General features: G+C 41.2%; 3 protein-coding genes across 20 annotated transcripts in view; 2 read left to right on the top strand and 1 right to left on the bottom strand.

Moving 5' to 3' along the window:
* Positions 1-210: 210 nt before the first annotated feature.
* Positions 211-16695, top strand: gramd2aa (GRAM domain containing 2Aa). Of its 6 annotated transcripts, none has more exons than XM_037247924.1 (12): positions 211-549; positions 5912-6016; positions 10166-10223; positions 11385-11682; positions 12180-12283; positions 12608-12706; positions 13650-13721; positions 13787-13843; positions 14102-14279; positions 14985-15078; positions 15424-15528; positions 15662-16695. In XM_037247924.1, exons 1-12 carry the CDS (start codon positions 434-436, stop codon positions 15663-15665), a joined length of 1290 nt encoding a protein of 429 aa, XP_037103819.1. In that variant the 5' UTR covers positions 211-433; the 3' UTR covers positions 15666-16695. The 6 variants fall into 6 exon arrangements, with proteins under 6 accessions (XP_037103819.1, XP_037103825.1, XP_037103824.1 ...); XM_037247929.1 differs by having other exon boundaries at positions 217-549; positions 11610-11682; XM_037247927.1 differs by lacking the exon at positions 211-549 and adding an exon at positions 1202-2066.
* Positions 16696-20562: 3867 nt separating this feature from the next.
* senp8 (SUMO peptidase family member, NEDD8 specific) lies at positions 20563-22424 on the bottom strand. Of its 4 annotated transcripts, none has more exons than XM_037248319.1 (3): positions 22286-22381; positions 21941-22045; positions 20563-21817 (listed from the first exon to the last, which is right to left on the bottom strand). In XM_037248319.1, exon 3 carries the CDS (start codon positions 21814-21816, stop codon positions 21190-21192), a length of 627 nt encoding a protein of 208 aa, XP_037104214.1. In that variant the 5' UTR covers position 21817; positions 21941-22045; positions 22286-22381; the 3' UTR covers positions 20563-21189. The 4 variants fall into 4 exon arrangements, with proteins under 4 accessions (XP_037104214.1, XP_037104212.1, XP_037104215.1 ...); XM_037248317.1 differs by having other exon boundaries at positions 21941-21972; positions 22286-22361; XM_037248320.1 differs by having other exon boundaries at positions 21941-22013; positions 22286-22350.
* A 155-nt stretch (positions 22425-22579) lies between these two features.
* Positions 22580-27604, top strand: part of myo9aa (myosin IXAa) — a 67859-nt gene continuing 62834 nt past the window's right edge. For 3 of the 10 annotated variants that reach the window (XM_037248313.1, XM_037248307.1, XM_037248309.1), the window contains exon 1: positions 22585-22904. The gene's annotated coding sequence lies outside the window, so the exon portion shown is untranslated. Of the gene's footprint in view, positions 22905-27604 lie in introns of all 10 variants that reach the window. The other 7 variants (XM_037248310.1, XM_037248312.1, XM_037248305.1 and 4 more) reach the window with 4 other exon arrangements.

Genomic DNA, 27604 nt, shown 5'->3' with positions numbered 1-27604 from the left:
GCCGGGATTTCACACCTAGACAAGATCGCCATTACTTCACTGATTATATTTATACCCTAGAGTTGTGTTGTGTTTGTCACAGCTGTATTGCCAGCTGTCGCTGTGTGTTTGCACAGAGTACATGATTTGTAACAGCCCCCAGTGGCGGGAGTAAGCTGCGTGCATTAGCGTAATGCGACATCAGTGACAGAGAGCCATTAGTGTGGCCATGATTTTGTGGAGTTTAAACGGGGGATGTGATTATCCGCTGTTGTGCTCTGGGCTCAAGAGAGGGAGGGGTCGCCTGAGAGGGAAGAAGAGGAGGGGTTAAGAAACCAACGTGCTGAGCCAATGGCTTTTCCCACAAAGCAGCTGGCCGCCATCAGAACGAGACGGGCCGCCCCGAGGAAGGATACCTCGCTGAACGCGGAGGCCGTCTCCCAAGGAGCTGTTCATGGGATGCACTATCTACGCAACCAGCCCTAAGGCCCAGCCTGCAGAAGAGCCAGCGGGCCAGGACGCGTATTACCGCCACCTTCATGGGAACTGCAGTCAGAGGATAGCAGACAGGTGAGCCACACACAGGAAGTACATCACATTCGGCCGCAGGTAAGCTTTCTTCTTACTTGAGGGCTCATCTACCACCATTTATGATAACTACATACATAAATGATGCGATCTATTTACTGGGGGGTGCTAATTAATATTGAAAAATTATGATCTCATGAGAATGAATTTTACATATTCATCATGAACAGCAAAATATTTATGTACGTAATGCATGGTCACCAACAAATTTCATTCAGGCTGTATGTGTTGCTCAACATATTGTTGACGTATATTCCAAAAAAGGCTGACTTTTTTTTCTCGCATTCGGTTATTGAGATGCTTTAATTTTTTGTTTTTGAGTTTGACCTGTAAAAGCTTGTATTGTTCTGATTTTATCATACATTATTTGTTTCATTGAAAAAAAAAAAATCATCTCACCCTATACATTACTCTATATTATATTGCTGTTATAATTATGATGAAACCCTGATGTTCTATAAAAACGGCAGATTTTGAAACATACATTAGGGAAGCTTCAGAAAATGTCACTCTCATCACTGGAGTATGGTGTACTCCAGGTGACCGACACAACATGCCACAAACATCTGCACCAAGAACCAAGACTGACCTGTGATGGGCATCCAGACTGATGAAAACGACAAAACAGTAAATAATGCTAGGCTGTTACACACATATGAATTTGTGATTTGTGTGATTTTTTTGGGGGAAGAATAACACACATCACAAGCATTATAGTCAGTATAACCATTTAGAGACATCTGATAATCAGGCCTGTGAAGTCTCTAGGTTTTTCTTAATTATTCGACTTAAAATGGACAAACGTGGGCCACAAATATTTCACGAGCAGATCGATGAGAAAAAAATCAGTCCTATTGCACGTCACATGCGATGGCGATGTTTTAGACATCCGACAGTCAGGCATTTGCTTACTTGACTGGTAATGAGACTCGGAATCAAATACTTCCTGATTATCGTTATGTGTATATTCTCTCTCACCATTTTCCAAGCAGGTCGGTGAGGAGAAATCACAAGTCACACAGGACAATCAATCAAGAGGAAATCTTTTAGAGATATCTGATAATCCGGATCAAATTGTTTCCATTTATCATCAGAATCAACTTTATGGGCCAAGTTGTTGTTTATAATATGTTTATAATCCACTTAATACTATTTTCCGAACCGGTTGTGAAATCACTTTCAACAACCTGCATTACTGCACTCTGTAAAACCCTCTCAAATCCCTCCTGATCGTCAGCATGTTTGTACCTTGTGGACCTCAAAATATTAGAAAAATAAATTATGCAGATTGTTTAATACCGAACAAACGGATGCATTTTTGTAATTACGGTACAAACGTGTTCCTAAGATTGTGGCCAGTGAGTGCTTACACCATGTGAGATCGTGCAGCCGTGAATCAAGGGTATTATTCTGGGCATCCGTAGCGTGTAAATAGAAATCAGCGCATGTAATCCCCTTGCAGAGAGCGCACAGCCCAGCGAGCCCACACTGGGCGATAGGTAAACTCAGCTCAGCCCACCCCCTCGCCACAACGACGCACTTGAGAGGAGCTTGAAAGTGCACATAGCGCGCGTTCTGCTAGCGTTAGCTTGTTGGATTTTGTGACAGTCGTAAAGATTGTCGGGTTTGTTCGCACATAAAGACAAGACAATGTCTCCATGGAGGAATGAGACGCACTCCTGAAGACCTTTTGGAAGTCGACAAAGTTAGGACACAGCCTAAAAAAGACGTCGCAACCAGTTTGTGAGCTACAGGTAGGGGACGTCGAGGGCTGGTAAACTCCCTACATTTAAATAAATCATTTCCGGTACTTTGTCAAAATAAAATATGTACGCTTGGTTTATAGCTGTGGAAAGGGTTTCGCTTGCATATCTCACTTGTTGGTTAGTGTAAGCAAATATTTTCTCTGTATATTGTATGCACACTTTACCGTATAGCTCTAAGGAAATGTGATGTATTTTTATTTGTAGCACCCCAGTAGTTTTATTTTGAAGACCAAGTGACCGTGTTTTGATAGCAGTCTATCTTTCACTGGTAAACTTAACACTGTCTTGCAATGGAAAACGTACCACTATTGAAGACAAGTGCCTTATTTATATGTGTACGTTGCACAAATTATGTATTGTGTACCGTCGCGTTAAGCGAAATTCTCTTAATATTTGACGGACAAATAATATTACAACAAAAAAACATGTCAGCGAACATAGTTTGTTGCATACTTTGGATGCAACTATGTAGTAATGCGTTTGTTAGTACAACACTTGTACAATCGCCTATCTGTAAAATAATCTATTTGACTGCATGCATATACGCCGTTATTTGATATTGAATAACATGTGGGTTAGAGTACTGACCAGTGCTTATCAAAGTTTGTTTTGAGGTGCTTGCACAATGGGGAGGTTATTTCAGGAGGTCTCAAGCTGTGCACATTTCTCTGACTCAAAAGGCTGAACACTCATCTGTGAAATGAAGAATAATAAACTGCATTGTAAACAGTCATTGTAACTGCATGAGCACCAGCTGATCACTGCTATTAATAATCCAAATATAGGTTGAAATATGACTCTGCAATCATATTTCAAATTTAAAGCGCTGTCAGGGAAAAAAACATTTTGAAATGACTAAACAGTTTGCGCTTCAGCTTTTGGGACAAACAAAAGTATCCAGAGGTCCACACACCCAACGCAAACAAACTCACGCTGCGTTCAAAAATAAAATCCCACACATTTTAAATGCAGACTGTTAATGTTTACTGACCGTTCCTAGTGTTTATTTGGCCAGACAAGCAACTATTCCTGTCCACGGTGAACACACAAACTTGTTGATGGAGAGGCCATATAAATACCGGGAGTATTTCTGCGACTCTTCGAAGGAATCCGGAGAGATTTCTCTTGTCAAGTATGTCAGTGGCCAGCAGCATTAATGAGATTACAGTTAACTGGATTGAAGGATGTCTTGTGACAGCACACAGTGTTTGTCTACGCAGACAATGAGGAGAGGTGGAAACCTTTCACAGAACATTACTGTCAAACATGTTTAACTGCGCAGAATGGCATTTAGAACTAAATAGGCCATTTGACACAATGTTGGCTGTCATTACATGAATGCCTGGAAAAGAAAACGAGCTGGTGTTGCATGGAAAATTAGGACATGGCATTTTGCCTCCGATTTTACATGAACTGGTAACCAGGAAGTAACGTGGCCTTCAAGAGTCATGGACTTGATGACTTTTCTATTCATCCATATTCTTTTGTGCAAACTGGAGCCCATCCCAGCTGACTTTGGCGCAATGCAAAATACATTGCTCGGCACTTATAGGGAAATATTCACACTGTAACTAACTGCTTGAATATGTTCTTAAAAAAAAGACGGGATTGTGTTTTTTGTAAAAAAAAAAAAAAAATCCAAGAACATTTTGTTTGGCCGTTTCAAAATTTCTCATAGGAAAGTGTAGGTGTACATTATTATTGATTGTTTATGAACTGATGAGACTTCATTTGCTTTGTGGGTAAATGCGGCACAACATTGTGCTGCCATGTTTATTCTCTACACTACAAACCTGACTTGCTGGTTCTGCCGTTCGTTTGTCCACAAATCATCAAGGAAAGAAATATTCAAATGTTTGAAAAGGGATTAATAATTGGACAAATGTTTGAACTGTCGTGTTAGGCTAATTCAATCAACAAAGAAAGCGAAACATGCCCATGCAGAGTGCATCTGGTGCTGGCTGAACGGAGGAGTCATAAATCTTCTGATATCATGCGTGACGTCATGCCTGACGTTGATGTCAAAGAAAGCTGTGTCTCGGCACTACGCAGTTTCATCCATCCATTCATCCATCCATTTATCCATCCATCCATCTTCTTCCGCTTATCCGGGGTCGGGTCGCGGGGGCAGCAGCTTGAAATATCCACAAGCGTTTCTCTTTTCTAATTACCAGGCCATCTTGTGAGCCTCTGTGATCACAGATAACTAGTCAGTTGGACCCTTTCGACACAGGAAGCTAAGTTGTTTGAACAAGTCAGCGTCTGACGTGAAGCTTCTGGTCAATTAGAGATCATCCATAGGAAAGTGCATACGTGTGAGGCTCTTTCCATCAGCACCTGTAATTATTCAGGGCAGGTGCTAACAGCCTTCGCTCTCCCACGGGGAATTATGGTACAATGCGGCTGGCTATGTTTTTGCCTGTGTGTGTGTGTACGTGTGTGTGCGGGGGTCAACTGCAATCTAGTAACAGGTTTATTTAAACCATAGCTGGGTGAAAGCTTCTAAACGATCACACTGTAAAAGAAATGGTGTGTAGTGTAATTAGTATAACTATAGTTTAATTATTTGCTGTATGTAAGCGCAGTAGTATTTTTGTTAAGGATGTGTGCTTTAAGGGGCACGTTTTTTTTAGTTCATCTCAATTAAGGGCTGAACGTTGGGACACTCGTAAATAGGGCCCAACCAATTTAATTGGCCAGTTTTAGTTATTAAGAAATTGGCAAAAAACGGCCAATTTTTTTGCCATTTTTTTTTTACTCATTAACACAACATGAGACAAAAACCTCTGACATTCTAACCCCCCCCAATCAGCTGATTTGTTCCAGTTTTTCCTCTCTGTTGTAAAGTTAAGCAACTACTTAAGCACAAAGTCATGTAACAGTGAAATGTTCTGCCAATATTTTTTTTTTTTAATTTTATTCTAGGGATGTCACAATATCCAAACATACTATATTATCACGATAAAATAATTATCATGATATTTTGTAGAGGTTTTCAATTAAAAAAAACTCTCAATACTGTATAAAAACACACAATATTGTAAAAAGGAAATACTTGTGATATTGAAAGAAAAGGCACAATATGCTGTTTTTTTACACTATAACATAAGCGACAAAGAAATAGACTTGGCCAGTGACTTTATTGTCATGTTCTAATCACTGGTGTCGTTCCATCCCTATTTTATTCAATGTTTGTGAATTTTTTAGAAAATCAGCTGATTAATTGGTTATCTGAATTTTACTCTGCCAAATATTTGAATTGGCATCGGTCTGGCCCTATTTGTAAATGAAGTTACGCCAGAGTTTCATACATTTTCCCCCCAATGTTTGTTTTTAACTTCACTGACCCATTTTACCTGTTTTTTATTTTGTTGAGTTGAGGATGTGATTCTAGCACAAGTTGCATCACCGCCATGTTGATTTTAAAGGCAGAGTCCATGTGTTATCCCCAAAAACCTTTCATTCCATACTGCAAAAAGTGTACCTGCAGACAGAAAACAAACACGACAGCGGGGATGAGATCAGAGCAAAGTGGATGGCCGCTGTGCACTCATTTGTGTGTGTGTTTGTGGGTTCAGGGCCAGGAGCATGACTGAGCAGCAGGAACACTCTGAAGAAACAGGCCTGCTGACCACACAGGACCTGGAAGCCTCCAAGGACGAAGACGCGCATGGACACCTCAGGCAAATTTTTCTCTCTCACACACACACGCACACACATACACACACACACACACACGCACACACACGCGCATGCACACACTCACTGACACACAATGGTCTGCAAACGCAGACACATTTTATAACACATCATCCGCTTCCTGTGTGTTTGTGCGCGTGTGCACTCATGAGCTACAGCTGCAGGAGATTTCTTTTCATTGTCCTTTTTTTTAACATTTACTTGATGTCAAACAATAGTAAAACACACGCACACAAAACATCTTTAGACTTGACGTCTCATTGAGATGATAGACACTCACCAGCCATAACATGCTGTAAGGCCCCAGCAAATTCTATGCGAGATAATAATGTTTAGCTTGCTGGATGCAATATCAGATATTTTATTGAACAATGTTTATTACTGAAGTTGGAGTCTGCAATGTTTTAGTACTGCGTTCCATGACACAGAGCTGTTTCTGATATTGTCTTTTTTTAATTATTTCTAATGTCCTTTTTTTTTTCATACAAACCTGGTACAGTATAAGGAAAAGAATGTGTCTCAAAAATCTATGCAATTGAGACTCAAGCAAAAGAAAGCTCATCCAGAATGGTGGCCCTGAGTATGTAAAAATTGTGAGGTTCATAGCGTTTTATTAGCATAAAATATAGTAAATTTACAGGACTTGGTGATACCTTGAAGATTAAAGATATATACTACATACAACCTTCACCAAACTTTTCCGATCCTACTATCTGTAAATTCCTAAATTTCATGAATTCAAATGCAGACCACTACCATGAAAATAGTAATAGTGACAACAGTTGTTGTATACATGTCTTTATTAACTTGCTGACAGCGCCACATCGATTTTAATTTATCTATGAAAGAAACTTTTCTGAATTGTGGATATTGGTATTGGATGCCACCAGCAGTTGTGTAGCAATCAAATGTCTGCTAAACATGTGGTTACATTATGTAAATGCTGTGTGTTGCTGCTTTGCCAGTAAAATGGTCTGAAAGCAAAGCGATCGTGTTAGTGTGCGTTACCGACAGAGAGGCTGTTTGTGTTTATATAAAAAGGATTGCCGGCAGGAATCGTGTAATCCTGGAGAATCTACTCTGGACTTGAGCACACAAGCGTGTCATGTGTTGGATTCAAGTGAAAGGCAGGAACCTGAACACTTCCTGTTTACCTGCTGCCAGACACAGTCAATGTGTTTCTAAAGAAAACCAAACTACAGTTTTGCATTAAATTTGGGTCGGTTATTCCACATGTCAGTATTGCAAAATAGTGATAAATTAAATTTGTCCTAGAAAACACTGGATGGGTTAGCTTGTATGCTTCCTTCTTGGGAGCTAGTTGTCGAGACTATAGATATAGAACAACTACGAGTGTTTGTGTTTGGCTCCGTTCATTATAACTCGTTGAATTCTGCAGCGATTTGGACGCAGATTGGATTGTTACAAACATCAAACATGCAGCTTTTGTCATTTTATACTCGAGACTTTAACAAAGAGACCATCGTAGGACCTCCTCTTCTTCAGATGACAACTAGATGGATTTTCTCGTGAGAAAATATGCCGAAATAATTATTCACCCGAATGTATTACCTTTTTATATATTGTGGTGTCATAACATGGACTGCATACTAGCAATGATGACTTCTTTGAGTTAGTTCCAACCTCTACGTTTATGCTTCTGCACTAATTTACCACGGAGCTAAATTGAAAGTGTCTCATGTGAAAAGGCCCTGTTAACTTTCCACATCATGTCTTATCTCGTAAAAATCTTTACAAGGTGTGAGTCTTTCCACTTGTCTCCAAGCTCACGTTGTTAATTTCCCTTCCGCTTGCAGCTCAATTATTACGTGGAAGTCCACAGCTACACCTGCTGCCGGTGGGAAGTGTTCCCTTTCTAATTTAAGATTCAATTTTAGAGCCTTAGAGTTGGTAATTAGTCTCAGTATTCTGCTTCACAGCCTGCGGCACAAAGCGGGCGCATGAAGGCAGTTTATTGCTGCTTACAGAAAAAAAGCATACGATGTTTAGTTTACATTAAAACATTCCATTGCCGTTCTCTACATGGAGTTCTGAATTGTGCTCAAGACATGTGCATTTTCATTTTAGTGTGTGCATCCTTTAGCATGTTCAAAAAGGTTGACTGAAGTCCAAAAATAAAGGACCAGTTATTTGTCTTTTACAACTGCCCATCCCAGTGTGACCCTGTAAAATCTGCTTTACTTTGACATTGCAAATGTAATCATAGCACAGGTCCCTTCAGACCTCACTTTCTCTTTGTACCGGCAGTATTAGTCATGAAGATTATTTTCATGTGCGGCAGATGGCAGGTGAGCGCAGAGAAAACACATGGTGAGTCCCTGCAGGGGCCGACGCCTGTATTTTTTAATAATCACTCACTCATCCCCACTTTGGCACTGGCGGCTACTGCGGAAACTATTTATAGGCTGCATGCAGCAAGCAGTCAGAGCAGCAAGCGCACACAATTACTAAACAAGGATAAACCGGTGGAAGCTGTTCATTATGAAATTGGATGTGCTTAAGTCACCAGTTTTGTCTTTTTGGTTAATTCAGTTGTTGATTTTGGTTGTAAACTAGTTTGAATTCTAGTTTGTAACATTGAGGGCCACCTGTATAGCTGTGTCCCAATTCGGGCCCCGTGTCATGTGAGCAAATACCGCAAACCACTATTTGTATTTACCAAACAAACATATACACCAGACCCTTTATCCAAATGTATTTAGCCAACAAAACAAAACAAAAAAAATGTTTGATTACATGTCAAAGTTGGGATTAAAACTGGGAGTGATGTTGAGCACATCTGGCCCAGCAGGCCGTGCTGTCACAGCTGCACCATCATGCTGTAAACAACATCCTGATCTTACGCCACATGCACAGACCCCCCCACACACACACATTTAGGCATAGGCACACACAGCAGGCACAGCACCTGGTTTTTGACACCTAAACAGTGTTTAGATCTTTTTGTCTCAGAGACTATTATCCTTCCTCAGAGGAAGTGGCTCAGTGACGGCTGAGGCTGTCTAGTGTATAAACCATGGCAGCAGATCAGGGAAGCTTGGCGGAATCGTGGAGCAATGTCTTATCTCGCAGTTCAGAGGTGACAATGCCGATCAAGTGGGCAGTTCTCTTTCCCTCCAAACTTACGACATATGTGGCATTGTGCTGTGAGGTGAATGGATTAACTTGGCACAGAAGTGCATCCACAGATTTAGACAGATTTGTGAACAATATCTGACAGAAAGATTCAAGATATCCTAGCAAAAGTGTTGCTTTTATATTTTTGGTTTAATATAATTTGGGCTGGCATGTTAACCATATTACATATCTTTAGGATATGCATTTCAGCGTGGAAACTCGTTTTACTAACTGATTCATGGAATATGGATTGAATTAATACTTCATCATTTTTAAAGGGATGGGCAAATCAAACATGAATAACTGAACTCTGAAAGAATGTTTGGTCTTGAGAAGTGATCCATAATCTTTCACTATGTTAGTGAACAGTAGTGTTTGCCATCGCTTTGCACTGTCAATCACTTCTCTGACAGCTAATGCTTAAAAAGGAAGTCATTTTTCTCTTTAGTCTTGAGTTTCACCTCTTCTCCTCCAGAGGGGATTATTCCGTATTTTATCTGCTGGTAGACGAAGCATCACATTACATCAGCCCTCCTGAGGCATGAGAGAGTCTATGATGTCGGTGTGCGTTCATGTTATTTGACAATAAACAAAACAGTAAACCACTGGATAATCTCCAGGGCATTGCCACTATTTGCATACAAACAACGTAATATACCTCTTTGATTGTGCTGGATGTGATAGAGTTCACCTGCATCCTGCAGTGACACACACACACACACACACACACGCACACACACTGATTGCGTGTCGTGCTGAGGCACGCTGCCGGCGGGGATTGTCATGTGGTGCACACGCATGAAAACACATGCTCACCATCATTTGTCAGGCTGCCAACACCTTGACTTCATGAGCGTAAAGAACACTCAAATGCACAACTAATAATCATGTTTGCAAATGATTTACAGTGTTTGCAGTGATTTCATGTTCATGGAAGGTAGCATCCATTTTGTTTTGGTGGTTTATCACAAGTCTGCCTTTTAATCCTATTCCAGGTTTCATCTGATTGAAGAGCTGTCCTACGAGGATGTAAAAAAATGTTACCGTGGCTCGGTGAGTGTCATCATTTTCTGTTGTATGTGTTAGCTCCCTGAATTGGGACAGTTCCCCAGTGCATAGTTGACACACGAACAGAAGTAAACGTGACAAAATACGTATTAAAAAAACAAAACAAAATATTTTCAGCCATGCATTTTTGTGGCTGTTCAGTTACACATTGATGATGTATTCCAAGAATCATTAAAAAAATATGTCATCTTTACTTCTTGTAATGTAGCAGCCTTGACTTCATGTGTGGCGGCGTCAAACTGTGACCATTATAAAATGCAGATGAACTGTTTAGTTGCACTTAAATTGCATTTACTGTCATACAGGTTAACCACGGTACACTTACAGCATTCATACATTGTTGAATGAGGAGGGCAAAGTCACATACTGTATGCACCAGACGTCACACACATATCAAAAATTGCTAGTATTCTATTGTGATAATAAGAAATCATAAATTAAGTTGTCCGTGAATTAATTTCCAAATCAGAATTCCAAGTCAATAATGAGGAGCCCAACCACCACCATCTGTCTGTTTTACTGTGACCTCCCTTTAGGTCCACTTTCCTGTGTAGAGGAACTGCCTTTAACTATTAATAGAAGGACAATGAGTGAGCCGAGGAGGGGAGAGAGAGAGAGAGAGAGAGAGAGAGAGAGAGAGAGAGAGAGAGAGAGAGAGAGAGAGAGAGAGAGAGAGAGAGAGAGAGAGAGAGAGAGAGAGAGAGAGAGAGAGAGAGAGAGAGAGAGAGAGAGAGAGAGAGAGAGAGAGAGAGAGAGAGAGCAAAGAAAAATGGGTAGGAGAATGCTGGAAGTGAACAGGAAATTATTTAGACCACTCACGTATTCGCATACAGGATGGTTTGGATTTTGGAAGGTGTCACTGACAGACGCAAGGATGTACTGAAAAGGAAAGGGGTCACCTTACGTCAGAGTCCTGTGTGCGTCTTTCCAGCTCGATGATGGGCAGTGTGTACAAGTGTGTGCATGGAGAAGGGGCGTATACTGAGTGTGGAGTCAGTCACTGATGAAGAAGTTGAGACCGGGAAGCCTTGAGTTTGAGGATGGCTCAAGTGTAGTCGTGTGCATCTAGTCTGTGTACCCCGTAGCCAGATGTGTTTTTCTCGTAGAGCAGCCTGTCGCCCATACTGACACGCCACAGGGGAACAGTGTGTGTCTTGCAGTGACTTGCTTCAGGCCATGGATGAGTGTGTGTGTGTGTACGGTGCCAACGTGCTGAGCCTGGTGCAGAGCTCGCCGCCTCTGAGGGAGCGGGTGGTGTCGGCGGTGAGCCGGGTCGGAGCGGCCGGCGGCTGGAGAGGGGGTTCCGGTGCCGTGCAGGCGGGCCGGTCCGCCAAGGAGCTGCTCATGACTCTGCCCTGTCCCTCTGCACAGACTGTCAGCAAGTACAACTCGCAGTACCACAAACTGTTCCAGTGTGTGCCCAAGGATGAGCTCCTTATGAAAGGTACCTGTGCCAACTGTAACTTGATCAACTTTTGTCACATTATTTAATGTTTTGATAGTGACTGTAGTATATCGTGCTGCGTGTTATTACTGAACCATATGGGTCATGTGATGTTTGCAAGCTGAACTGTGATCGGTAGTTGTCTGAGCAGATGTGATGTCATTTTCAGTCACAAAAAAAAAAACTCCACCCATGTGCTGAGCAGAAAATTCGGGCTCATGGTGTATCGAAATGCTCTTATCGTCTTATGTGAAAGGGCTGAACCACGGTGTCAGATGTTGATGATGTAATTCATCCAAGATCAGTAAATATGTTCGGATAACTTCATAATACCTATTTGTTTGCGTAGCTCCGACCGCTTCACCATCCATTTTGCTCCTGCCCATAATATAAATGAGAAACTGACTGGCACAGCTGTACAAAACAAAATCAATACTCCGCCTAATGTAAAGATGAAATCTAAAGCTTAAAAATGTGTTTGTCTCTTGTTTCGTCAGTGTATTCCTGTGCTCTTCTCAGAGATATCCTGCTCCAAGGCAGGCTTTACATCTCTAGAAATTGGCTTTGTTTCTATGCCAACCTCTTCGGCAAGGACATTAAGGTACCGTACAGATGAAACTTGACTTCTAGTTTGAATGCAACGGGCTTTAAATATTTTCAAGTATAATATGCGCGCCGGGAAACTCTACCTGAAGCAGCCATGTCTTTTTTTCTTTCATGCTACACATTGTTCTTTTTCTTTCTCATTTCCTTGAAACTCAACCTCTCCTGACATTTGAGAGACAATAAGCTTCGTATTACGGCGCCATTCCTTGCATACTGACTTAAATAAGAAATGTCTCTTGGCCACTTTCACGACTGCTTTTGATTCCACTGCCCACATGCAGTATTTAGACACTAAAAAATAATTCTCCTCCGCTTCTAGGTGGCCATCCCTGTTGTCTCAGTGCGGTTGGTGAAAAAGCACAAAACAGCAGGCCTGGTGCCCAATGGCTTGGCTATCACCACAGACACTAACCAGAAGGTAAACAATCCCGTCACACTCACTTTGAGTTCAAATGCTTGCACTGATTAGCGCAGGCTGTCTGTGTTGTCTGAGGCGAGGTGTGACTGGAAGAGCAGTGCTATAGATAGCAGCGGCCCGGAAGCGTGCTCAAGTGGAAGCTATTTTTCCGACACCACATTCTGAGAATCTCAGTATGATACGCAAATCATGCACAGCCAGCATGATGCAAGCGATAGGGGTTAGACTACCGAAAGGCGAAAGGTTCAAATCTCTGCTCAATCGCTGCTGGTACTTCAGCTTCCTCCCACGTTCCGGAAAGAGATGTTCATTGTCCGATTGGTCGGCGATCAGTCCGGGGTGTACGCCGCCTCTCGCCCAAAATCAGTTGTGTAATCCGCAAAAATGTGACCGAAGCAGGTGGACTCGCTTTTAATTCTCAGATCCGTCGAATACTTCTCTCCGCTCGTTTTTGCCAGCACGTCTTACACTTCAAAAATACAAAATACTAGTATCAATAAGGAGCAAGATGTTTCATTATTGTATGTCAGTGAATATGAGAGCACTGTCCAAAAGTCTGATTAAGATTCACCTGCCAACACAGCATTTCTGATATGAGCTGGAGATCTTTTTGAAGTAGATAAAGTTTGGCCTTGCAAAGTGTCATACACGCATGACTCATTCTCTGTAATCACGCACTGTGTCTGGGGGATTATACAATACACGTAGCGTACTCTTTGTACATCACAACTGTACTTTTGGTTATTTCTCGAAATACAAATGGGATTGAAATCACTATATCCTCTTTGTGCCCTAGATTAAATCGTTTTAATAGTGTTCTTATTTTGGACCAATGCAAACCCTTTTTACAAATTGCACATGAGTTCCTTCAGATGTCCTGTGGCCTCATCACAGCAATCAGTGAAACACCTTGTATGTTGACATTATGTTTTTATTTTCTCAGTATGTATTTGTGTCGCTTCTATCAAGAGACAGTGTGTATGACGTCCTTCGTAGGATCTGCACACACCTACAGGTACGGCGCACTGCATACACACCACCAGTGTGCCACCAAAGATGTGATGTCATGTCCCTCTACAGGTCAATGGGAAGAGTCTGAGTTTGAAGCAGTACATGGAGGAACCCACATTGTCACTGGTGAGTGACAGCAGCTTTAAAAAAAAAAAAACATTCATGATATACTAGGGTTTGACTTGCTAGGAGGAGAACACGGGTTTTTGTGCAAATCACTCAAATTATCAACTTAACATAAAGCAATATTTGGGAATAATGATAATTTGTAAAAGATCTTTGCTTGTTTATAAGGGTGCGCCAAAGCACCTCAAGTTCAGGTATGCGGAAATATGTTCAACTGGTTTATGTAACTGGTTTGTTATGTGTTGTCGTCTACTGCAGGATGAATTCCCAACCCCTGACGGGTTTCCAGTGGTGGATGAATTCCCGTCAGTGTTAAAGTGGAGAAGGAAGGCCTCAGTGGTGTCTGTGTCCTCCTCCCTTCCTGACCTGCTGGGGAACTCCAGCAGCAGTCTGAGTGTTGCAAACACACCCTTCAAGTCAGAGCAGCCTTTAGAAGGTCTGACACTGAGATCAAAATAATTTGTATGAAATGCAAACTGTAGTTTTAATATATAAAATATTTCAATTATTCATGGCTGTATGTGAGTGAAAGTGCAAAATACTTTGCATCGGAGAGCGATTTGTCTGTTACGCAACAGGATGTCACGATTCAAATGGCGTGTCAAGGAGGGGTTGTATTAAAAAGCTGGAGCGAACGCGGATTAAATCCAGATAATCCCAAAAAGTATGTGATGACAGAGAATAGTTTAGATGCTTTCAGACCGATAGGTTTGGGATTGGAAATCGGCACTCACGCTATTTTGTTTTGGTTTTGTTGTTTACAGTTATCCACCATTATTTTTTATTAGTTTTTGCTCTTAAACAGTTGGGGTACTTTTTTATTGACACTCTCAGAAATGTATTTATTTCACAATATTTTAATGTGCCCCCACTAGTCTATACACGGCATTCTGATTAATATTGCATTTGTGGAATATAAGTGAAATATTCTTATTTTTATCCATCTTGGGGGGCGGGGCGACCATTTTGCCACTTTCAGTTGACTGAAAATGAAATCCCAATTGCCAGGTCTCAGGTTACAACCAGTCGCGGCTCAGCTTCGGAAAACTTGTGAAAAAAGAAAAATAAATTGCCTGGTGGAACATTAAATCTGAAACCATTATAATTTCTTATGATGCGTTTATATGTGTTTGTATCACAGAGGGAGCCCTGGAGACAGACAGAGGCCTTTTATCGGAGCCAGTGGCAGAGTTGGGCCAGATGGAATACCAGCTGCTCAAGTTCTTTACCCTGCTGTGAGTATGGAACATGGACAGGAACACATTTATACACATTAATAACAGCTGACACGCAGGTCCACACTGAACATAACAAGTTACAGGTAATAAATAGTCACCTTGTCCTGTCATGTAGCATTTAGCGTAAACAAAAAAAGCACAAACCCGCTTTCACAACGTCTTTGGGTCTTTGAAAAGTGCTATATAAATTGAATGAATTATTATTATTATTACAACAGCTAAAGCGCTAACAAAGAGCTTTACAGAACATAACAACAATAAAACAGACCATATCGATATATAGACCATAGAACACATACAAAATGTGTCAATATGTGTGTCATGTTTGTGTTCTCTTGGCAGGATCATTCTCCTCATCCTGTCTTCATGCTACTTGGCATTCCGTGTCTGCAGTCTGGAGCAGCAGCTCTCCTTCCTCAGTAACCCACATTTGCCCCTCAGGGAGAGGTGACTATTCTCAATCAAACTCCTAATATCCTCCTGAATAGACACGCATACTTACTCTGTGTGAATCAATAGAGGAGGAGGAGAGTCATTGCCCAGAGGTTCCATCAACCTGTTTTACTTTCTCGTTGTCCAGGTAACCTCGGCTCCCCTAGATGGGCCTTTGGTTTGGCTGCTGGTCAAGCCTGCCACGTAAAGATCCACAGTCATTTCCGGCTCTCCACTTCATCAAATGACAAAGCAACGACCCCAGACATCTCTCTGTGGGACTAGGGATCACTTTGACTATGCACACAGACTTTTTATTTGTGTCCCGTAATCACCCCGAAGTAATCATTCAGCTCAGTAATTACTTGAAAAGACTCAAAATAGAGGCATTTCATTTGTGGTTCAGCCAACTTACAACCTGTCGACCTTATAACAGTCTTGACGTCTGCACTTTTAAAAAAAGAAATACATGTCATCCTAATTTTCAAAGCATTTATAAATGTATGTATCGTTGTTGCACAGTGGTTAAAACGTGCCTCACAGTTCAGGGGTTCGAATTTCAGCTCTGATGTTTGCATGTACTCCCCATGCTTGAGTGGCTTCTTCCTAAAAACAAGCACGTTAGGTTCATTGATAACTCTAAATTGTCCTTAGGTGTGTTGGATGGATGGATGGATGGATGGATGGATGGATGGATGGATGGATGGATGGATGGATGGATGGATGGATGGATGGATGGATGGATGGATGGATGGATGGATGGATGGATGGATGGATGGATGGATGGATGGATGGATGGATGGATGGATGGATGGATCGATGATTCTTGAATGGAGGTACTGAGTTGTCACCTTTAAAGGTATTTATGCAACGGAGGTTGCAGCACTTGACTAATTGAAAAGATTTTTAAACTAATATGATGAAGCAATAACACCTTGTGTGTTAATTACAATGTGAATGCAATTTCGTAATTTAGTAACATATGTCTATTTATAGATGTATTCATCTGTTCTCAAAGAGTAGTTTGTTTTATAAATTTCAAATGAAGTGCTCACTCATACTAATGATGAGCGTAAATGTTATCTTGACTTTGTTGAAGAATAGTATGTTGATTTTTGCGAACTGGTTGTCGCTCTAGTTTAGCGATGAGCTCCTTGTTGATTAAAATTACGACAGACCAGACCAGGAAGCTTTGTGTGTCATTTCTATAATTAGTTTAAATACTTAAACATCAAACAAATGATAGTAACATCAATAATTTACATACGAAACAAATCTGATTTAAAATAGAGATTATGTATTGGCCTTCTGAAATTAATGAAACTGCACATGGACTTTACTTTTTTAATTGAACTTCTGAAATAAAAACTTTCTAATTTCATGAGAAAAGATGCACCTATAAATTCACCAATTTCCTTTATATAAAAACTTTGAAAACATACACCCGGGAAAATAGATATTCATATCTGACTTACAGCAAGCCAAACGTTCATTGCAGGAGAATGAAAAATTTAATAAATGGTTTGTTCGTAGCGCTCATGCCATGCATTACAAAAACAAAAAGCGGAGAGCATTAATCCTCACATCCACTAGAGGGCGGACTCTCACCGTATTTTCGTTCATTCTATACAGGTTGGCAACTGAGGTATAGCCAGGATATTATAACACAAAAGACTACCCTTATATCTGAGAGTCTAAAAGTGATTAGCATAACTGCAGTACAGCGGGAGCAAACTGGAAGGAAGACATCAGGATCATACAAAAAACAGGAATTTATTCCAAAGAAACTCTGGATTTAAGATGGATGAAGTGTGTGGTCAAATATATTCTCAATATTAGGTAACCTTTGTCTTTTTGATACAGATTATTCATTGTGACAAGCAGGGAATTTAACAATATTGTCATGGATTACTGTACTCATTTGTCTTTTGGGATGTTATTGTTTGCCAACACTATGTCATGAGTTACACGATGTGAACGTTTGCTTATCATTTTGAGGATTTATTACGGGTGTTAAAGCCTGCTCGAACCAAGGAAAAAAGTAATGTACAGTACTTTACAGCACTACGGTATGCATGTATCAAAAAAATCACTCCACTATTATCAGTCACTATCAAATACATATATTTCAGTTTCAGTGATTCTTTTCTGTGGTTGTGTTAGACAAGTTAGGACAGATGGCCAGACGGGCTGCTGCCCTCAGGGAGTCATATCGTCTGTCCGGGAATGCTCCCCAGATGACCTTTAACCCCTCGGCTGTGATTGAGAACACTGACTGTAACGTCACGGGAATGGTTTCCATTACACACGCGAAGATCATCAGCACACAGTCGGTGCTTGCTTGGAGGGCCTTGAACACAGATGTGCACCCGTGGACATGCATGACTATTTATCAGGGAACAAAGTGAGAGGTGCGGCTTGAACACACATCTTTATTTATGTTTCCTAAACTCTATTGGACCTTGTTAAATTTTCTACGAAAGCAGAATACTGTTGATATAGGATTAGTGGATTATTATATTCCCAGTTCAATTTTAAGAAACAAAAGATCTGAGACAACAGGCATGTTACGTTGATTTAAAACTCTAAATTGTCCACGGTGGCATTGTGTGTGTGTAAATTGTTTCGTTTATATATGTCCTGCATGTGCATTGCAATTGAGAGTCCATGGAAATCATTGTAGATAAAAACATCATGAATTGAAACGCAGGAGTTGATCTAAAAGTATCACTTGAACCCCAAAAATGACCCTCTTTCTTCAGGGTCAAACATTCAGGCTACACGTTTCCCCCCGCTCTCATAAATCCTCCACAGAGGCAGTGCAACGCTTCAGTAATTGTCATTTAGACTGTCAGCGGGTGCTTCTGCATGGGTGGGTGCATGTAAGCATATCATAAAAATATAGCTTACCTGCTAATGATTAGCACATGATCTAAGACCATACATTCTATATCACTGTAATATATTATTATTAGAATATTAGCGAAGGTGTAGTGTTTATCCACCTGAATTTTATGCAGGCTGTGTGTCTCAATTTACCTACAATTTCCGTGTGAGAAAAAAAACTTGAATCTTTTTTCTAAGTAAATGTCACTCGAAATTTGTTTCAGTGTAAATTGAACACATTTGATTCTCTTCCAAGTGTTAATCTTTTACTCTGTGTTCAGAGAGGGACCAAATAAAGTAATTTTAAAATAAAATGTCCCATCCGAAATTTACTGTGCAACTAACAAAAAAAAAAGAAAAATATTTGCCTACACTTGCTTTAGGCTGGCGTAACACATTGTATAGCCGGAGATATTTATAGTTTCATAAGCCCACCATGGCTCTTTGTGTTTCCGCCCACTCTCTGGAGAGCTAGCTGTCATTCTACAAAATCGGTGCAATGAACCAAAACAATAAATGACGCCCATGACACCTAAAAATCACAGTTAATAGTGTTTCCCTTGTATCTGCTTCTCTTCAGTGGATGACTTTGAAATTTAAAACATTATTATAGGTTTGACCGGAGTCCTGATAATAAAGAAAAAGGCAAGAGTGATCGGCATTGCGTGAACTTTTTTTTTTTTTTTTTGGTTCCCCGAGTCGGCATCTGCACTTCATTAGATCCCTCGGCTTTTCAAGCCATGTTTCTTTCAGTACTGACTAATTCAAGTCAGTTGAAAGTTAAGGTTTCCAAGTTTTGGTTCAACCTCAAACTTGACTTGGGGCCTTTGACTTTGTAGGTTGTAAGGTCACAGAACCTGACAAGTGGATTAATGAGTTCAAGTGAAGTGTTGATATTTGAGTAAAATCATTTCAAGTTGTTGGCAGATAAGAAATCTTAAGCTCTTACTTCCATAAAGAGAAAATGGGAGCAAAAACAAAACTGTTGCATTTAACTGTTCTTTTGTGTAAAATAAATACACTTTGAATCCGAGCTAGTAAAGACAAACACTAGTCATCTATTATTATATTACACTTGTTAAATTAAGCTGCTTTCTGACTTCACTCTACAATTGACCGACAGCAGCTTGGGCAAGAGAAATGGACAAGCCTGGCTGGTACTTCAACATTTTAGCGACAGCTTATAAACACAGAAGAGAAACTCGACTCCTATGTCAATTTACTCATTTCATGCTTGAAGTGTGCTACTTACATGGAGGTAACCCGCTTTACGCAACTCCTGACCTTGTGCCACGGCGACTATTTTAACAGTGTGCAAGCATAGAAATGTTTGGCATCATTCCATCCTTCTTTTGTAGCCTCTTTGTAGCCTCCTTGTTAGGCTTTTAAGAGATGCTGAAGATTGTGGAAATTCTTGGCAGCTCTTAGCCTCTTGCAACACACCCAAGCGCATGTCACTGGTGTGCAGTCATGCACCTGTCCCGTCACTTCACTTAGATAGTGGTTCACAATTAGGTATTGTTTGTGTTTCTGACAGTGTCATGTGACGACGTCCTCCCTCGTATACCAGCATCATTCAGCTCATTTCACATCCTTCAACACAACACAGGTGATCTGTGTTTATCCTTACTTTGTAATGTTGAGCACATATGTATGCTGGCTGCCAAGGTGGCGATTGCTCACGGCATGGCATATCTTTGTTTGACTGAGTAATTAGGCAAGGCGAGGCTGGTAAACCCTACCTTGAAATCAATGGTTGAGTCATAATTGGCTTTACAAATGCAAACAAGACGTTCTTACTTTTGAGCCAAAATGATTATCTCAGTTTTGGGAGGTGTTGCTGGCATCAAACTCAAAATGAGAGAATATTTGCAAAATGTTCAATATGTTGTCTTGAGGTCTAGGTTGAAAAGAAATGGTATTGTTTTAATTTATGTTTAACACGACATCCTAACTGCATTGCAATAGGAGTTTGGAAGATTGAAAATTGTTTATAGAGGACTAAAGGACAGTGACCAATAAGTGACTTAGAGGGGATAAGCTGATGCTCACTCATGAGGACAAGCTCTATGAGGGAATGTCGGACAGATGCTTTAAAAGTTTGATCTTGTAACATTTGAGTGTGGGTCAATCTAAATGAATGCATGACAAAAGATAACAATCTTAGGATAAAACTAATTTTATTAAAATAATCTAAAAGAGGATTCAACCCAACAGTGTTGCAGACAGACCACTTTTCAAATTCCAGCGTGACGAGAACCAAGACTACAGTTATGGCATCAAAGTCACATTCTGTCAATTCTAGTCCATCTGAGTCTGGCCCCAAACTCATACAATGGAGCAAAATGACAGATTATGCTGCCTCCGTCCTCACTTAAAACGTATAACCGACAACATGCCTTTTATAGGCACGCTGGTGTTCGTGGGTTTCCACATCTCGTGTTGCAGTGCTTACATTAGAGATAAACATGACAGTGCTGGTTGAATGAATCATAAAAGAGTCAAAAATAGTGTCACTTTCTTCCATTGCAGACTGACTGTTATTGAAATATGATTTGTTTTATTAGAAGTGCATCATTATAGCTCTATAGAGGATACACAGGCAAACTTGTTGGTAGTCTATAATGACCACTGAAACTACTTGAAACTGACCAAAGTTTGAAATTGCATTCAATAGTATTGTTTATTTCAGTAACAATTATTGAGAAATTTTCTTTCACTGAGAGGCGTACCAAAGTTTTAATCCACTCATGTACATGCAACTTTGCATACAGTGACCATCAGAGTGCATCAGAGTTCACTCTGAGTGAGAGACCGGATAATTTTGCACCATTCTGCTCTCTTCTGCTTAATAAAGGGTGGGGTGAGAGTTTGCAAAGCCCGGTGTGGCTTCTCACACAAGGCCTCAGCTATAGAAATAACATACATGCCACAGTCATATATGTTCTCTTGTGCAGGAGTGGGCTCCTCTGCAAACAAGGCTTTCGTTCCTGCACCCAAAATGGGTTCTAGTTTGTTAGCAATGCGCTGGGCATGCTGGGAGTTGCTGGCATTTTGAGAGTCATAGTGAGCAAAGTGGTTGGATTTATGATGGTACACCAGAAGGCTCCAGTGTGAGCCGCCAGCGCTCTCGTCATCGTTGTCATTCACAGCCAAAAAGATGCGATGACGTGACGCCAGATCCAGAGGGTCAAGAAACACGGCCAACTCCTCCGGGCAGGAAGCGCACTTGATAAACTGAGTGACCTGGGGACTGACGAAGACGACACTCTCCCCCAGGAGTCGAAAACGCTCACTGGCAAAGTACTCAAAGGTAAATCCGATGATTTGGTCGTTCAGCCAGTGGTTTCCTTCGAGGAGGGACACATCAGAGCGTCGAAGTAGACTGTCCTGGTAGCTCAGCACGACAGGATCCATCCTTCAAACAAACACTTAAGTGTCAGCCAAATAAACACTTTGAATATATTCATTTTTAAATTATTAATAATCCTCTTCTACCACTTCCAGATTTGTGAATCAGACCCGGTGCACTTAAACTCACCTACTACCTGATAAATTTTCCAAGGACTGCTTCTGCCGTGTGGATTCAAACAGGCAGCAAATTTAAAAAGTGCCTTCATCCGTGGGACAAAAAGAAACTAACATGCTATGAAGGCGTAAACACGTAACTGGTATATGTAAAGGAAATAATTACTCTTGATATGATATGGTACGGTGGCGTGTCATGTTACTGATCATAGCACAATGCTGCGTTAGCATGAGCATGCATATCAGCTTTCTCAACGTCACAAGAAGCATTAAAAACAATTTAACCGCATATACATCCCGTGGCTCATTAAACCCGTTTTACTAGCCCAAATCAGAATGGTTGTTTTCCTATCAGTACCTGAAAAAGAAGCATTCGACTGAAGAGGCGTACGAAGCTCCAACCTCGTTCCTTACACCGGCTGCCGTAAACCACGTCGAGTAAACATTCCAATTTGCGACAGTGGGAGGAAAAGTTAAGAAGAGGAAAAGTTTATTGCGTGTTGTTCAGAATTTATTTTAACACTGGAATTAGGCATGTTTCATACGGATATTGTATATGTTTACATATAGTCTGATTATTAAAAAAAAAAAAAAAAAAAAAAAGCGGTATGTGAAAGAACGTCGCCGTCTTGCGTCGGCTTCCTGTTATGTCGCTCAACCTCGTGTACGCGCTTGTCAACGGGGCCGCGCTGATTAGCTGCTCAGAGAAGAGTTGGGAGGTTCAACGTCAGTCACGAGCGTCTCTCAATCCCAGCAAACAGATGACATGCACGGATAAATAATGTCTACTTCCACGGCACAGATTTGACCTGCAGGGAGTTATTCAGAGGTGAGCGACTGAGAAGAAAAAAGACGTTGGGATGGCGTGAAAATGCAGGGAATTAAATAAGATTTCAGTGCTGGTGACGGAGGAGGGAGGGAAGCTCCAGATTCGAACTTCAGCTGCTATAATTGACTTTGGGCGTCCTCGCTTGGAGGTAAGAGTTCTTTAACTCACAGACGTTCACAAGTCATTTCTTGTTTGGGCAGCTTTCTTCTGGGCGCGCTCCATTGCACGATCGTTGCCGAGAGATGTTGGTATGCGTGTGGGCTCGATGACAAGCTCAACCACGGCGCGTTTGTGGAGGGACGGTCATGCATGCGACTGTTCCAATGACTTGTTGCTTTGCGATGCTTTTCAAATACAAACTCAACATGGGTTTTACGTGTGTTGAGGTGAGGTGTGTGAACCAGCGTGCGTATTTGAGCCCTTGTGCGTTTCCGCGTAATATTTGATAATGAAGAAAACGGAGTGCAAAGAAAGTTGTACTGAAAGTTGCTGATGCAATTATGATGTGTGAAAATTTCCCACGTCATAGAGCTGAGTTTTTTTTTCCCCCCCCCCACTTGGTTGGATGGCAGAAGAATGGAGCAGGGATAGTTTGACCTCATTAGGGTCAGCCAATGAGCCAGAGCAGTCTTTGGGCCAGACGTGGGATACACCCCTGGACTGGTCTCAAGCCAATTGCAGGGCACATATAGATAAACAATTATTCACTCTCACATTCACACTTAGTAAAAGCAATTTAGACATATGTTAACCTAAATCCCGTATCTCAATAAGCAGGGATGATTTACGCATATTGCAAATGTTGTGTTTTTGTCAGTGTTTGTTGAATGTTCCAAACAGTTGCAAAGATGTTTGCCAGAGATTCTTAAACCGTTTTAATGACTGCAAACAGTTTTTATTGTCCCCATAAAATTTTGAACATGTTTAAAACTTCTTTGCGAGAGAAAAAGCGGTTTGCGACCCTTTGCAACCTTTTAGGAACCCCAACGAAATACTAACATTTGCTATGCGCGCAACCACTCGTGGCTCAATGAGATACGTAATAATGAAATGTGTTTGGAATGTGTGAGGAGGCACAGCGAGAACATGGCAACTCCACTCAAGAAGAGGCCCAAGCTGAGAGTTGAATCCAGAACCTCAGAACTTGGGCAGGTACAGAATGCGAACCAAAAGGCAACATGTATTGTGCATGAAACTATTTAAATGTCGTCATTTGAGAGCTGCCCTTGTGTGGTCATTAGAGCAAGACCTGTTCATTCTTTCTTTGGTTAAGTACAGGCTTTTGCATTCTTGTTTCAGATAAGCATCCTTTGCTAGTGGTTTGAGGAGAATGACTTTGCTCCCCACAGGAGCTTGTCAAGCCCTGGGCTGTGCACAGGTGATGAGAGTAAAGTGGGCCTGTCCTGGGGGAATGTGAGGTCTGAGAAGACGCAGCTGCTGTAGTATGAGAGGCAGCCCGGGCGGAGACACCAGCAACTGGGCTCTGTCGACATCCGACACCCGGCAAAATCTCTGTCTGCTATTTGTAAAAACTGGCCTCAGTTTATCACGTCAGCTCTTGTCTGTTGATAGCAGCAGCAGCAGTAGCGCTTCACTTCACTTGGCTGTGCCTCGAAAGCTCAACCTTTGCTTCTGTGATGCTGCTTTCGTAATAGAGCGTACCAATCACATTTTTTTGCATCCAAGTCAGATTTATTTGTTTTATTAGTATCTGCTGATGCAGAGTCTCAATCTGATATCAAATGTGTCTTTTGTTTTTTTTCCTGTCTCAACTTGGGAACTTTTTATATGGCTATAAAGCGAGCAGTTCAACTCGGGTTAAGAAATAATTATTTTATTCTTGAGTTTAGAAATGTATGCAGGACTACAGTATAATGATTCAGTTCTAGCAGCACTATTCAATTTCATTACAGATTATTGTTCTTTTTCTATATGAATTCACTGCTTGTAAAAAAGCATTTTCCCATAATAAAATTGACAAATAAATTACCCTGTTAAAACATGTCCATTATTTTTCATGAAAACAGAAATGAACAGGTATATTAATAGAAAGTACTGTTTGCCAGCATGTTTCTCAGCATTGCAAAAATACAAACAGTGGTATATTGACTAAAACAAAACCAAATTCACACACGCACAAGTCAATTCACAGTTCACTCATTTATAAATACCAAAGTGGTCTCGTACTTTTAATTCATTGCGTGTGGCTTCAAATTGCAGGAAGCTGAAGCGCGCGCTTTGTGATGCGATGTCACTGACGTGTGGACCTTGTTGCCATCTTCAGAGCCGAGTCCAACTCCGGATAAATGCCATGTTTAATCATTTAGCTGCTTTTTAATCACACGATGCAGTTAATAGACTTAAACAGATATCTAACTATGAGGACGAGCTGAGCACACTCAAATCATGAGTAAGTCGCCCAAAGTAAATTTAAACTACAGTGAGTCTTATACACTCAGATGGGCTAAGTCGGTCCAGTGGTTCTGTTGTTTGTTCAGACTCTCTGGAAACTGCTGTATTGCCAAGTTTCACCTTTTCCATGTTATTTAATGATTGATTAAAATGTCATAATTGGTTCAGAATAGTTTACCCTGGATTTTATCTTAAGGTCCTATACCCTACTTCTTGTTCCTACTGATCCACCGACACCCCCGTTTTATGTCTTTAAATCACCCGCTTGTAGTATTTGAAGTCATGCATTGGTAGCTCACATGATGGGGATGACCCAAAAAGAGTCATGGTCGCATTATTTAGAGGAAAGACATTGGCATGCACATGAAGTCATTATAAGAGTAACCTGCTTGTGTCGGACCGAACAAAGCCCCCTTTTTCAGTGGGTCATTACACGAGTGAGGCTTTGCCCTCGGTAGCTCAACTTCCCAGCATTTTGCATTTGCCATCATTAACTCATTGGTGCTAAGAGATGCAGAGAAATGCTTTGTTTTGATTGTCGCAATCTTGCTCCTGTGAAATTAATTTAAATTGTCTTTTGTAATTAATCCTTCAAATAGAGACAAGCAATTCTGATTGAGCTGGAAGCTTGTTTTGGTGGGAGAAGAACATTTTCTCTTTTGTATTGGTGGAGTGGCTTTAAGTGATTCTGTTGAAGTTAAACCCTGTAACAGCTCTCAACAAGTATCCAGCTCCAGAAAAGCACACTCATGATATTCTTGCTTTGTCATTGCTCGGATATTTTTGTTGGTAACTTTTCTTCAGAGGTTTGACTAAATAAGTGCCTTTGGATGCCAATGAAAACTAGAAACTAAAGTTGTACATTTGCAGAATTTTTGGGAGTATTGCGACACAGTTGTGACAATAGCAAGCGGCCTCTGCTGCCTTATAGTACAGAAAGGACAGGGCCCATGACTAATCCACAGGCATGTGCGCTTGTGTAATGCTGCACAATACGACAGGGCCTGCACTGCCACTCACTCGGCTGTGAAACCACATCGCTCTCAGCCAAAAATGTGACTTTCTTGATTTCAAAATGTACGCAACACCTTGCGGTGGTTTACAGCTCAAGATAATCCAGAGGACCGCAAGAGTTTAGTCTCTGCTGCAGGTCTTATCTGAGTGAGTAATTCTGCCAGTTTACAGTAGTCTGGGCACTGTCAGAAAGAGGCAAGAGGGGAGGAAAAGCAAAGATAGTTGAGACTGACAACAAACAGGCTGCGATAAGGTTGATTTGAAATGCAGCCAGAGATGGGCTCTGGTTGCTGAGTGCTTCTCTTGCCTAATCTGCTTTATCAATGTAGTAAATGTCTGGATGATATAGACTTCCCAAAGATTAGTCTTAAATCTGACTCATAACTCGAATGTACAGGAGGGCGTTGGTTAAGCAAGATGTAAATGTTCTTTTATTTAATCAATTGTCTGCTGCAACCTTTTAGTTTCTTAAAAGTTAAATGTTGCTTAATTTTTTTTAAACGGTGTAGCACTCGATGTCTTTGAAATTTGAAGTGCATTACAAATAAAATCTACTAATAATATTAGGGGTGTGCGTAAAATATCGCTACCGAGATACGTACCGATATTGATAGAATCGATACCATAATCAATATTTTGGTTCTGAGTATTGATACTCCTCCCTGACACTAGGGGGTGCAGCGATGCCAGCGACTCACATGAGAAGGAAGCATCTGAATGAGAAAAACATTTTATTTTTTTAATAAATTTATAATATATGCAGGATGTCCGGGCTCTCCCTTAGAGATAGGGTGAGAAGTTCGGTCATCCGGGAGAGACTCGGAGTAGAGTCGCTGCTCCTCCACGTTGAGAGGAGCCAGATGAGGTGGCTCGGGCATCTCATCAGGTTGCCTCCTGGACGCCTCCCTGGGGAGGTGTTCCGGGCATGTCCCAACGGTAGGAGACCCCGGGGACGACCCAGGACGCGCTGGAGAGACTATGTCTCATAGGGCCAGCTGAGGCTGGCCTGGGAACGCCTTGGGATCCCCCGGGATGAGCTAGATGAAGTGGCTGGGGAGAGGGAAGTCTGGGAGTCCCTCCTGAAGCTGCTGCCCCTGCGACCTGACCCCGGATAAGCGGAAGAAGATGGATGGATGGATGGATGGATAATATATGCACATTTCTACTTACTTGAGAACATGGATGTGTTCAAAATAAACTAAGGAGCAGTAAGGCCATGCTGTATAAATCGCATCATATAAAATTGTACTAAATCAAATCAAGCTACATATTGTATCGTGACCTGTATATTGAGGTATGTATTGTATCGCCAGCTTCACAAAGATGCTCAGCCCCAATTATTAGTTTTTGATAAGATCAATTAAACACCCAGCATGCCGCATTGTCCAGGCCTTCTTGCTGTATGTTGTCAACTACCAGACC

The sequence above is a fragment of the Syngnathus acus genome, chromosome 3 (genome assembly GCF_901709675.1).
Source record: "Syngnathus acus chromosome 3, fSynAcu1.2, whole genome shotgun sequence".
NCBI lineage: Eukaryota > Metazoa > Chordata > Actinopteri > Syngnathiformes > Syngnathidae > Syngnathus > Syngnathus acus.
This window is presented reverse-complemented; position numbering and strand designations above follow the sequence as displayed.